The following is a 12,457-nucleotide window of genomic DNA, read 5'->3' on the forward strand; positions in this document are numbered from 1 at the left end:
CTGATTCCTGGGACTAACCTAAATAGAAAATTTAGACAATGCTCTAACAATAATTGTTACTCCAGACAGCTATTATAAAACAAATCATGGCTCTTCAACTTAAAAAAAAAATCAGTGTTTTTAATTGATAAAATACCATGTAGAGTAAGATAGACAATATTTTGTATCATTTTATACCACCAAAGTTTTCCCACATCAGAACATGACCATACAGCAAGTATTTTAATGCAAGCAGCACAAAACCACAAGACTGTTTGAAAAGACAAACCATATGTGAAAACTTTTTACATTTCTGTGCTCTCTCTACAATTTCTATAGCCTTTTGGAAAGAACATAAACTCAGTGAATGTAAGAGAGAAAGATTATGGCAACAGGCTGGTCTCTAGCCCCTGTGCATTGACTTGCTTTGTGTACAGAGTTTGTAGGGACTGATCAGCCTTTGGAGCTCATTGAAAGCTTGACATTGTCCGCTGGGTTTAATCATAGAGTTTTGCCCAAAATCCAGAATATCCCCGGCATCCACCAGCTGACATAACTTTCAGGGACACAGGAAGACATATAACCGCATTATTGGCAAGGGCTACTGCTTCTGGTAAGTTCCCAGCCAGATGCCAGTCGTACCTAGCTAATTGATAGGTACTGTCACAGTGGTCCTGATTTTCTTCTCTGTATGTTGAACCTACCGGTACTTGCTTTCTGATTGTCAGAAAGAGGCATTTAGTTCTTCAAACAAAAAAATAATTTCAGTCACAGGTAACATCTCTTCTAACTAGCTTACAGTAACATCTCTTCTAACTAGCTTACAGTATTCAGAGTTTGTATACAACCTTACAACCTTCAGAACATAGATTTACAACAAAGAAACAAATCTAATATTTGACAAAAGCCCAAAGAATACATTTTTCTTTAGCCACTCACCAGTTTCAGAAGAATATCCTTGTTTCTCTAACCTTTGGGCAACACAATAGAACTTCCGCCTCCCTACTCCTATCTTGTTTAATTATAACCTTTATACCTGTGGAAGCAACACCCTTCTATAGTAATAAAGGGTTAGTGTACAATTCCATTGCCAGCAACATAGCTGTTCAACCTACACAGATAAAACTTTCAAATCAATTTATTTTATGTTTCAGCAGTGGTATTCTGGTTTATTAGTCATTCACAACTTTTAATTACATTTGTAGTCACTGCATTTTAGATGAATTTTGAAGTTTATTTATTTATTTTTGATTTATATCCACCCTATCCACATTTTAGAAAGAAACTTCAATGATCCAGAAAATAAAATAGGTTTCCATTCAGCAAATCAAAACCTTATCCAGAATCCAAACATTTACTTATCAAAATATTTTATTTTAAAAATTCATGCCCTGCCTTTCTGCTATAATCAGGCCACCAAAATGGATAACCGATAAAAACATACATGATATACTTCTTCAAAACTATTAAAACTTAACAAAAACACATCATTAAAAAAACTAAAACCAAGCTAAAGTATACATACCAAAATAAAAACAACAATTAAAATGGGTAAGAAGGAGAGATCACTGAGGGAATGACAAACACTGCTTCCCTCCCCTTCTTTCCAAACAACAGTCTTCACCTGCTTCCCTCCAAAGGACAGCCTTCTGTTCTGGCAACAGAAAGGGACACAAGAGTCTTCCTGGTGAAAGAGTTCCAGAGCTTTGGTGCCATGACCATGAAGGCCTTCTCCTGGTCTCAGAAGGCAGAACCCAAAGCAGAACCTTGGAAGCTGACCAAAGCAGAAGGGTAGATTTGTAAGGGAGAAGGGGTACTTCAGATACGCTGATCCCAAGTCATATCAGTCAACAGTAGCATCTTGAACTGCCCCCAGAAACAAATTAGGAGGAGCCAGTATAGAAGAGCCAACATTTGAAATGAGATGGTCCCTATGACCCACTGCAGTCAACATCCTGGCTGCCACATTCTGCACCAATTGAAGTATCTGAATATTTTTCAAGGCCTACCTGATCCCCATCTATGACTTCACTTCACAAGGTGCCTTACTGTTTAGATCATGGCAACCTTACATGTCTACTAAACAAGATACCAGAATATTGTTGTGTTGTTGTTGGAAATATGGCCATTGCTGGAGCCTAGGGTTGCTAACCTCCTGGTGATCTCCTGGGATTTCAACGATCTCCAGGTAACAGAGATTGGTTCAGATGGAGAAGATGGCCACTTTGGAAGGCAGACTTTATGGAATTCTACCCCATTGAAGTCCCTCCCCAACCTTTGCCTGCGCCACTCTTCACCCTCAAAATCTCCAGGTATTTCCCAACTAGGAACTGGCAACGTTACTGAGGCCAAATTCTACAGATTTTTTTAGCATGTTGCTTAAATCCAACAATGCCTATAGTAGAGTCTGAAATCAAACTGCCATATGTTCAGCCTGGGAAGCCACATACTAAATTAGCACTTTCAGATCTTGTACTTTCAGTTTGCTCTGTTGCATCCCAGACATTGGAGCTCCCACCTCCATCCAATGTAGGGCATCAGGTCCTGTTATATTAAGGCCTTTAGAAACTGAAGTTGTTCATTCGTTAATGCTTTTTAAGCCAATTTTCAGCCTAGATCTGAAGGCTGCTAAGTGGGAGAGATAATATCCATTTGCATGTGTTGAGGAGGTGACACAATCTGGAACTCTTTAGGTGTAGGTGGCTACAATGAAGATGGGTGGTTTTACAGATAGAAAAATAAAACTGGATTAAGGAGATTTCAAAGAAATCTTCAACCAGTAAGATAAATGAAAGCTTCTTACACCCCTCAGAAAGTCTTACTTCAGACCTATCACAGCATACATGCTGTATCAATAGTAACAGTGTAATATTTTTTCCAGCCAAACATAAAAAGTATCTAGGGCCGTTTCCGCACGGGCAAAATATGACGTCGTCGCAACGGAAAAAGAAGCGTCAGAGCGAGAGCGTTCGCACGCGCAGCGGCGGAGGTGCGCAGTCGCGCCGTCGCGAAAACGCTAAACCGGCGCGAAGACGGTGTATTCAGAAAACGCTTAAAACCACTCTTTTTCCCCATGTGACGCATCGACGCCGCACTCGTGCGAACAGCCGCCACGGAGCTGTCGTCAAAAATGGCGTCGGGCCTGCACGGCTTCGCAAGTGCGCAGGCGCAACATCGCGAGACGCCGCTTCCGCAGCGCTTCCGTGCGAACCGTCACATTTCTGCGGGGCTGCGGACGCCCGCAGCTCCGCCTGTCTGTGTGAACGCTTTTTTTGGGATGCGTCGCAATTTGCGACGTCATCGCGTCGCTGCTTTTGGCCGTGCGGAAACGGCCCAAGATTAGAGATTAGAGAAACCCTTTTGCTTGAAAATATTGTTATGAGTTTGGATGTCAAGTAGCGTTAGTAAGCCAATGTTATAGTTCTGCCTGATGAGAGATCAAGATGACCAAAATGATCTTTCATTCCCTGAAATCTCTCTCCAGCTGTGGGAATGCATTAGTCACCTATAGGAATTTGAAGAGGCAGAGAGACAGTATTTGGACACAATCAAAAGGAGAGAGATGTATGAGTTTTGAACTGAAATTTATCTGAATGGAAGCTTTTTGTTGCTTTGCAGGCTCTGGGGCAGTTTTGTTTCTTTTGCCTCCAGAACTGTCCTGGCCAAAGGAAACTAAAATTGGTAGTGCTGCCTCTAGAACTTTTCACTGGTCCTTTCCACACAGCAGAAATAAAACATCCTGCAGATGTTTTTAAAAGATCCTTTTTGGCATTTTGTGTTCCCACAGTGTGAGAACTCAAGTATTGCCAGCCAAAATGGTTCTTTTTTCCTGCCTGCTGGCCATTGGAGCTCTTGTCAATTTCAGAGTTATACCCACCATTTTGTGTGCTGCTGCAGAAATTCTCTGTGCCTCTGCCATTTGGTGAAGGTTTTCCATGGAGAATTCATCTGCCTGCAGCTCATCCGTGGGCAATTTTCATGTAAAAAGTAGATTTATAAAGTTTTGCCTAACAATCCTATGCACATGTTGTTTTTCCTCTTTTTTGTTTTGAGGGGTATTCTTTGAAGGTACGATGACACAAATATTGCAGCTTCGCAGACATACCCCTCAAAACAAAAAAGGAAAAAACGTATGCGCAGGATCACTAGGCAAAACAATCTTTATTCATCTCTTTTTTATCATGAAAATTACATGTGGATGAGCTGCAAGCAGACGAAACCTCTTTGGGGAATCTTCATGGAGAATCCCCTGCAGCATACAAAATGGTAGGCAAATGTAAAAGTAAGAGGTTTGGGTGGGAGTAATAAAATGTTTCCTGCCTGCTTTTATTCATTCAGCAGGCAGGAAATGTCTTCAACCCAGGTTGAGGGGGAAAGATCGTTAGCGATTTTTGAAAAACCTGGATTAAGAGAAATAAAATGTTCTGAAAATGTTTGGGGGAAGAGAACTGTGTGAACCACTTCCCCAAAGTGCTGCGTGAAAATAATCACTGCTTAGGAAGTATAAATTGTTTAGCACAAAATATTCCATGCTTCTTACACTTCCATGCTTTAATGTAACTGAGTCCTCAGACAGAGAAAAAAAGGATTAAAGGCAGAGAACATCTCCTTTGCAAGCATCAGGCCATTACTGACACATGGGGTCATGTCACATCACAGTGTTTATTAGACAGCCTTTGTTTATTGGATGGTTTGCCATTGCCTTCTCCAGTCATTTACACTTTATAATTTAAATAACTTAAATATGAACATTACTATCTAAGCCATCTTTTTGCTAGAACAAAGATCACATAACCTTAAGGCATGTCCTCAGATTTCTAGTTTCTTAACACAGTTAACCAATGTACACAAATGTCTTCAATTTGTACATCCTATCACTATGGTACTGATCAGAACAAGAAACAAAAACATTATCTAGGGATGCCAAAGTGAGCAGTTCATCATAACATAGTGAACAACCTAAATCTGCTTAGAATTCTCAACAGCCTGCATTCCACGAATGCATACTGTTAGAGGGATACATCTCATTTTATACATTCACTTGTTAAAGGTAATATTTATGAATGTATACTAGTAAGTGAGCATTGAGCAATGGATGCAGCGTAGACTACCAAGAAAATAGAATAAAAGTTTGGAAAATAACCACTCACCACAGGCCTAGTCGACAAGTAAGCAGGTCTGCTGCTTCCTTAAGACTGAGATTTTCTTTTGTGTACATGGACATCTGATGGCATGTACTAAGAAAGGTGCAGGAAACAGTGACTTAGGCAACAACTCACAACTTAGGTAATATACAATCCAAAGACTAATAGGTGTAGCATGCTGATTTTAATGATTTCAGTTGCACAACAACCAAGTAATCTTCTTGCTCAGCAAAGAGAGGATGCAAGAAAGCTCTTTTAGAAGTGAATCATAAAGCTAATACATTGGTTTATGCTGATGAAACATGTATTGTTTTCTTTGTCAATAGATAACAGCAATCAAATAAATTCGTAGTTTTTGGTAGTGAGAATCAACATCCTACCACCCACCCACCCCCACCCTCCACATACACATTAATATAGCAGTGGTAAGGTACACTTATGTTTGCAGGAGCTGAAGGAATTCCTCTGCATGTTCCCAAGCACACTGATTAAGTAGCTATATACATGTTTGGATACTAGAATATGCATGATATCTGAAATGATGCATCCTTGCATATGTAGAACTGCATGTGTCATTTCAGTAAATTGTTTTAAATAAATTAAAATGACATTTAATATGGAAATAACTCAATGAAATAACTCAATGAAGAATATTACTTGCTGAGTAAAAATGCAACATATTTTAATGTTTCTTTCTATTTTTCCCACCTAGGTTACTGGTTTGCTAGCTTCTCAATGGAACATCCCCATGTTTGGGTTTGTTGGTTACACTGCTAAGCTGGACAACTCATTTCTTTATGACACTTATATCAATCTTGTTTCCCCGCTGCAGAGGGTGGGGGAAGTACTCTGTAAAACTCTGCAGTATTTTGGATGGAGATACGTGGGTCTTCTTGGAAGCTCAAGTGATGTTTTCACTTGGGCTGAAACAGAAGAACTGTGGGAATCTGTAGAAAACCAACTCAAAATCAATTTTACCATCACTGCTAAGGTGAGATACAATACAAAAGATCAAAGACTCCATGAGAAAAAACTCAGCTATATATCATCTGCTGCTAGAAGTAAGTTCAAGTAATTGAATTTAAAGGCAAATTCTGAGGATTTTAAAAAATATACAGGACAGTGAATAAATTTACTCAGTGATCTTGTTTCTAAAAATAAACAGTAGGAGCTGCTTCAGAAGACATCATCAAGATCAAGAAACAAACTTAAGTTCACAGCATTAGAATGAAAATCACTTTTAAAATTTAATAACTGTTACAATTTTCCAAAAGATTTAAAATCACAAATAGTTTATCTGTGGATCTGTCCACTGTGGTATTTTTTTCCTCAGAAAAAAGAAAATTATTCTATTGTGTATTGTTTGCCTGATATTGCAACTCACTGCATTGTGAGATCTCCACATATTACCTGTTTTTACTATTGAGTAGATCCATCTGTTCCTTCCACCATGCAAAGATACCAGGGTCAGGGAATCCTAACCACTTCCTGTTTCCTGCCATAATTCAGAGCAGTAGAAAGATAATTTTTAATGTCATTGGGAATTCCAGGGAAAACTTGGAAATGACAGAAGACCTCTCTAGGAATTGCTGGAAACTGTATGATTTTACCACAAAGTTTCTACTGATTCCAAGAAACAGCCATCACTGACTGCTGCCCCCATGTTCCTTCATAAAGTCATGTTAAAATAACAAATTATGCTGATTTATCTTTAACAACAATTGTTTTAGCAACTATTGCTCATTCATTCTGAATCATTTTGTAGGCTTCTTTTTCAGATGAGATGGGAATTAATTTCAACTTTTCTTTTGCAGTTATCGTGTTAATCTGCAGCTCTTTGGATGCAAGGTCTATTTTGCTGCAGGCCAAAGAACTGGGTATGGCCAGTGGACCTTATGTATTCTTTGTACTACAGCAATTTGAGGTCAGTAATTTGAAGTCAAATTTTTGGACTACCTTGGTTTAATTAATTTTAAAGGTAAATTACTGAGGTGTAGACCTAAAAATAATGTAATGTCAATTTCATCCTGCAGCTAGATTAAACCACCTTTGGCTCCCAGAGAAAGATTTCCCTTAGGGACTTTTCAAACTATCTAGATTCAAACTAGGTACCATATTTTTTTTAAAAATCACTTGATTTCTCAGTTACATGGGTGCCCAGAATGATCCAGAACCTCAGAATTTTGTCCTGCCACCCTCCACCAGTCATGCCAGCCAGTCATGATCTCAAATCCCTATTCAGCCATGATGGTTACAAGTTAATCTCCATCCAGGCAGCCAACCTACCTCACATTGTGTTTTGAAGTTAAATGTGTTTTGAGGGAATATGGAAGAGCAGAATACAATTGTAAGAATAAGGAAAATCTTGACAGTGAAAGAACAAGGTGCATAATAAGAAAAGGGTCTGTAAGACAATAACAGTCCAATTCAGAGAGAGGAGGTGAAGGGACTTGTGGAGACAGTGCAGCCCTACGGTGGTGGAAATGCCCTCCATGGGGCAGGCAGCCAGGACACCCCAATGCCTCTCCCCCTGGCATAGCTGGAGCTTCCCACAGGCATAGCTGCTTTAAAGCTGATGTTAGTTGGCTTCCACCGTGGTTTTGCTGCCGGATGTGCCACAGCCCTGGGTGCTGTAGGTCTATGGAGGTTTGTGGGGAGCTTTCCGATGGTGGGGGGAGGGCTTGCTTTTCTTTCTCCCCTCTCTGCACCGCCAAAAAGCCCTCTGGAGGTAGTGGTGTGGCAACTGTGCTGTCCCTGCTTACTGAGGCCTCTGGATTGGGCTTTGAGGAAGTTAACCAACTGTCCTTAGAGAGGTTTGAATAAATGTTTAGAATATCACTGAGATATTTTAATATTGTATGCACTTATTTTATTTAGCCTATTATACTGTGATTTTGTTTTTACCTTAAAAACATTTTTAGCCTTCTGTATTAACTGTCATAGGCTAATTCCACCTGGGCCAAAAACAGTGGTGTGAAAACAGTGTGAAAATGGTGTAAACCCTTTTACACCGTTTTAAACCCTTTTACGCCATTTTCACACCGTTTTCACACCACTGTTTTTGGCCCATGTGGAATGAGCCATAATGTGTGTGTTTTGAAGAAGATGCAAAAACATCTGACGTGGAAAGTATTTGATGGGGCATTTTAATTTAGAGATTGCGAATACAAATAATTTATATTTTAATGTAAAACTAAGTTATTGTTTTAATTTAAATGTTTTAACTGCATGTATCTCTGCCAATGGCTCAAACAATATATACTTGACTGACTGACTGACTGACTGACATAATGTGTGTGTTGCTTTTAGGTATTAATGCTTGTTTTTGTTTTTTAATGGAAATTTTATTCAGTTTATGATTGTATAGTACCATGGATAGTCCTTGCATAGAACAGTAGGATAAAAATGTAATAAACAGATTAGCTAAAACAATAGAACATAATTATGTAACAGTAAACCTTTATTAGGCATAAATAGTTCTGCATTTAAGTATGTTCGTATCATAAACAACCATACAGCTATAAAAATCCCAAGACACAAAGTTAGGATAAACTATATATACAGACTTTCAAACTATACTACTGAAAACCCACCTTGTCAACCAGTAAATTCCTTTTGAATCCAAACATCCATTTTAAATTGGAGATAGGCTAGTTCCCCTCTCTTTCAGCTCATGTTCTTCAGTTCTTTTCTATAGGAATTGGGTGGTCATTAGTGAAGTGAGAGGTGATTTGCACATCACACAGTGTGCGACAGCAGATTAAAGTAGATAAGATTCTGGAATGGATCATTTTAGGCTGCAGTATTACAAGGGACCAACACTATGGCTCATTCCGCACATGCAGAATAATGCACTTTCAAACTGCTTTCAGTCCTCTTTGAAGCTGTGCGGAATAGCAAAATCCACTTGCAAACAGTTGTGAAAGTGGTTTGAAAATGCATTATTTTGCGTGTGCGGAAGGGACCTATGTCTTTCCATTCCAGTGCTGACGCTTGTAGAAACTGGGACAAAAAGGGCAACCTATGGGGCTATTCCTTCTATGCGGCCTGGGGTTCCTCACATTTCTTTAAAGCACAGACAGTAGCTCACTCATCACAGAGAAAACTTTAAAAGTCTGATTCTGAGTTAATGTAAATTTGTTATCCAGTACTTGAGGTGATCCAGATTTTTTTGCACCTGTGGTACTCCATCCTTATAAAAGACTAAAGAAAATGTGGAAAGGTGCTTACAGCATTACAGATTTTGAAACTTTATTATACTTTAATCTCTCTTTTGTCTTTCAGGATAACTTTTTGAAAGAAATATGGAATAACAAGAACACCAGCAATGTCCTAGATGCCTATCAGCCTGTATTTTTGATAGCCCTGAGTTCTTATAGAGAATACAATACCTTTTCTAATTTTATAATGGATATCCATGAAAAACTGAAGAAGAATACATCTCACAGTTTTCTTTCTTCACAAGATGAGGTCTCATTTATGACTGTTCTAGAAGTATTACTCCCAATACAGGCACAATAGGCTTGCCCAAAGAAATCCAGACTTTCTTTCCCCTTATTTAACTTGCTGTGTAAGCTACTAAATCTGCAGTATACAAAATCTTCATTTGATTAACAATTGAACTAATTTAAACTACTAGGTGTGACTTGTTCTGAAATGAATAGGAGTCCCTGTTCTTTTGAAATTATCTAAAGTTTTCCACTGTGCAGAAATTGCCCAGTTGTATTTGTGTTAAAAAAAATCTTTAAACTCTGTGGTAAAACCATAGAGTTTTCACTGAATCCTGGAGCTTCCTTTCATCATGTTTGGTAATAACTTCTAGTAAGTATACGAGGCTGCTTTGAGAGATGATGATGGGGCATCCTCGGCCCAACATGGGGCTTTGGAGTCCTACCACTGCCAACTGCCATTCAGAGGTATATTACATCTGAATATGGAGATACAATTTAGTCAGAATGGCTAATAACATTCAGTGTATTTGTCTAATTCCCTTTTAAAGCTATCTAAATTAGTGTAATCGCAAGATCTGGCATAGTTGTTGCACCACAATTATGTACGTTCTGACTTGCAGCACAAAGTGGTATTTGGTTTTAGATATCCTGAAACTGTTGCTTATCAGCTTCATTCAGTGCCTGGGTGATCTAGTGTTATGGGAGAGGACATTCTGTCTATCTTCTTTCCTCCCCCCAAAAGAACTGCTGACTCTGGACTGGGAATTACTTAGGCTGATTCCGCATGGGCCAAAAACAGCAGTGTGAAAATGGTGTAAAAGGGTTTAAAACGGTGTAAAAGGGTTTATACTGTTTTCACACCGTTTTCACACCGCTGTTTTTGGCCCATGCGGAATCAGCCTTAGAGATGTTGGGGGTGGAGCTTTGGGAGGATTTGGGGGGGGGGGGAGGAACTGCAGAAGGGTATGATGTCAAAAATTCCACCCTTCAAAGCAACCATTTTTTCCCAGGCAAATGGATCTCCATGGTCTGGAGTTCAGCTCTAACAGCAGCAGATCTCCATGTGCACCTGGATGTTGGGAACCCTTCCTGTGGAAAATTTTGAACATTAAAATTGTAATATTAGGTTTTATTCCATAAGGCCAGGGTGCTTAAGTATAAACTGTAGTAAGTGAACACTGTCAAACCCCTTTTTCAAGAGAAAATTGGTCTTGGGCCATCTCACATTATGCAAATATACAAGTGTACATTTTCTGAAAGAAAAAATTGAAATATTTAATCTAACCTTCTTTCTTGAGCAGACCTTATTCTTGTGTTTCTTTTAAACTGTATTGCTTCCAGGTAAGTTCCTATGCTGCCTACTTGCATGATGCAGTTCTGCTTTATGCCTTATCCATAAGGGAAATGCTAAGAGAGAAGAAAGATTTCCATGATGGGAGAGCACTTATCAACACTTTGAAGGGGTACAATAAAACCCTCAAGTACGGTAAGAAGTGGATTAATGATGCAATCCTGGCACTTAGATGAGCCTGTAAGAATAATAGTGTGGAATCTTTATTGCTGAAGGAGGAAGGTGGAGTTCCAGCACTCTTCAGTTGAATGATCCCACATTGCTTAGGCATGGAAGAGTCTCAGTTAAGAGTGATTATAATGAGCCTCAAGGCTTAATGGTCTGATCTAGAATAAAACCATACAACACTGGAATTATGATGGTTGGTTTCAGAGGGTAACTATGATGGTCCACAGGAGAACAGCTAGATCTGAATCCAGAAGTACCTTAGAGGCCAACAAGATTTGCAGGGTATAAGCTTTCAGGAGCCAAAGTTATCTTCATCAAATACAAGCAAATTGGTACTACACGTATGCATAGAACAACCATAAGTTTGTTCAGCAATAGGTACAGTTGTAAAACTATTTTTTCAAGCAGTGGGTAATGTTACACATAATAGGGCAAATCCCCACTGGGAAAAAAACCTTGTTCCAGTTCCATAAGATACAGCACCTTTACATCCCGGTCTCTGCCTCCCCACTGCAGCGTGCATCTGTTGAGGGGATCAAAGTTAATCCCAGGTTCAGAAACTGTAACTATTTCCTCGAGCCCGCAATCTGCTCTATGGCTCTCTCTTATTGGCTATTGTGTTGAGACGGGAACGTTTAAAAAAAAAAAGAAATTAAAAAAAAAAGAAATTTCTGGCTGTGCAGCTTTGTAGAAACATAGGAAGTTTAACTTTTTGGCTGTGCAGCTTCATTGATATGCACACTCTGCACTAGCTCTCCTTCTCTTTGCAGGTTCATGCCTACAAAGCCATGACCAGCACACAAAAAACACAAAAAACCCCTTTGTGCATTCTATGCCTAGCCCAGTGTGCTCTGATTGGTGTGTGCCTCCTAGGGTGGGAAAAATAAAGTAGAATGTTTTTCTGCTGCCTTCCCACCAATGTGGCCTTAGCTCGCATTTTTTTAAAAAAAGGTGTACCTTCTTGCTGGTTTTTGAAAAACGCAGAATGAAGGGAGAGCATGTGCTAGGGCCGGGATGGAGCCGAGTTGGGCACTAAAGCTGTGGGGATTCCTTGCCCAAAGCAGGAATTTTACCATGAGTATCATGTGATATTTTGATTGTGGGGAATTGCCCATAATTTGGCAAACTATTCCCTTTCTGGCATAAAAGATCACTGTGATGCATATCCTGGTAGCATCTAAATTAGATTACTGCAATGTGTGCTAGATGAGGCTGCTCTTGAAGACTATATGAAAGCTACAATTGGTCCAGAATTTCATAGCTGGAGTATTGACAGGAATAGGGACCTTATCACTCCACCTACACCGGCTTGTTCCACCTACACCAGCTTCCAATTTGTTTTGGGACTCAATTCAAGGTTCTAG

General features: G+C 39.4%; 2 protein-coding genes across 4 annotated transcripts in view; one reads left to right on the top strand and one right to left on the bottom strand.

The window, feature by feature from the left end:
* The window catches only part of ACSL5 (acyl-CoA synthetase long chain family member 5), a 58,839-nt gene extending 53,639 nt beyond the window's left edge, over positions 1-5,200 (bottom strand). The window contains exon 1 of one of the 3 annotated variants that reach the window (XM_048505348.1): positions 5,130-5,200. The gene's annotated coding sequence lies outside the window, so the exon portion shown is untranslated. The remainder of the gene's footprint in view (positions 1-5,129) is intronic. The other 2 variants (XM_048505349.1, XM_048505350.1) reach the window with 2 other exon arrangements.
* The window catches only part of LOC125438449 (guanylate cyclase 2G-like), a 33,807-nt gene that overhangs the window by 3,572 nt on the left and 17,778 nt on the right, over positions 1-12,457 (top strand). The window contains exons 2-5 of the mRNA XM_048506890.1: positions 5,836-6,184; positions 6,938-7,047; positions 9,408-9,617; positions 10,916-11,060. Coding sequence (XP_048362847.1) covers positions 5,836-6,184; positions 6,938-7,047; positions 9,408-9,617; positions 10,916-11,060 — 814 coding nt within the window. The remainder of the gene's footprint in view (positions 1-5,835; positions 6,185-6,937; positions 7,048-9,407; positions 9,618-10,915; positions 11,061-12,457) is intronic.

This window comes from Sphaerodactylus townsendi, linkage group LG08 (assembly GCF_021028975.2).
Source record: "Sphaerodactylus townsendi isolate TG3544 linkage group LG08, MPM_Stown_v2.3, whole genome shotgun sequence".
NCBI classification, from domain to species: Eukaryota; Metazoa; Chordata; class Lepidosauria; order Squamata; family Sphaerodactylidae; genus Sphaerodactylus; species Sphaerodactylus townsendi.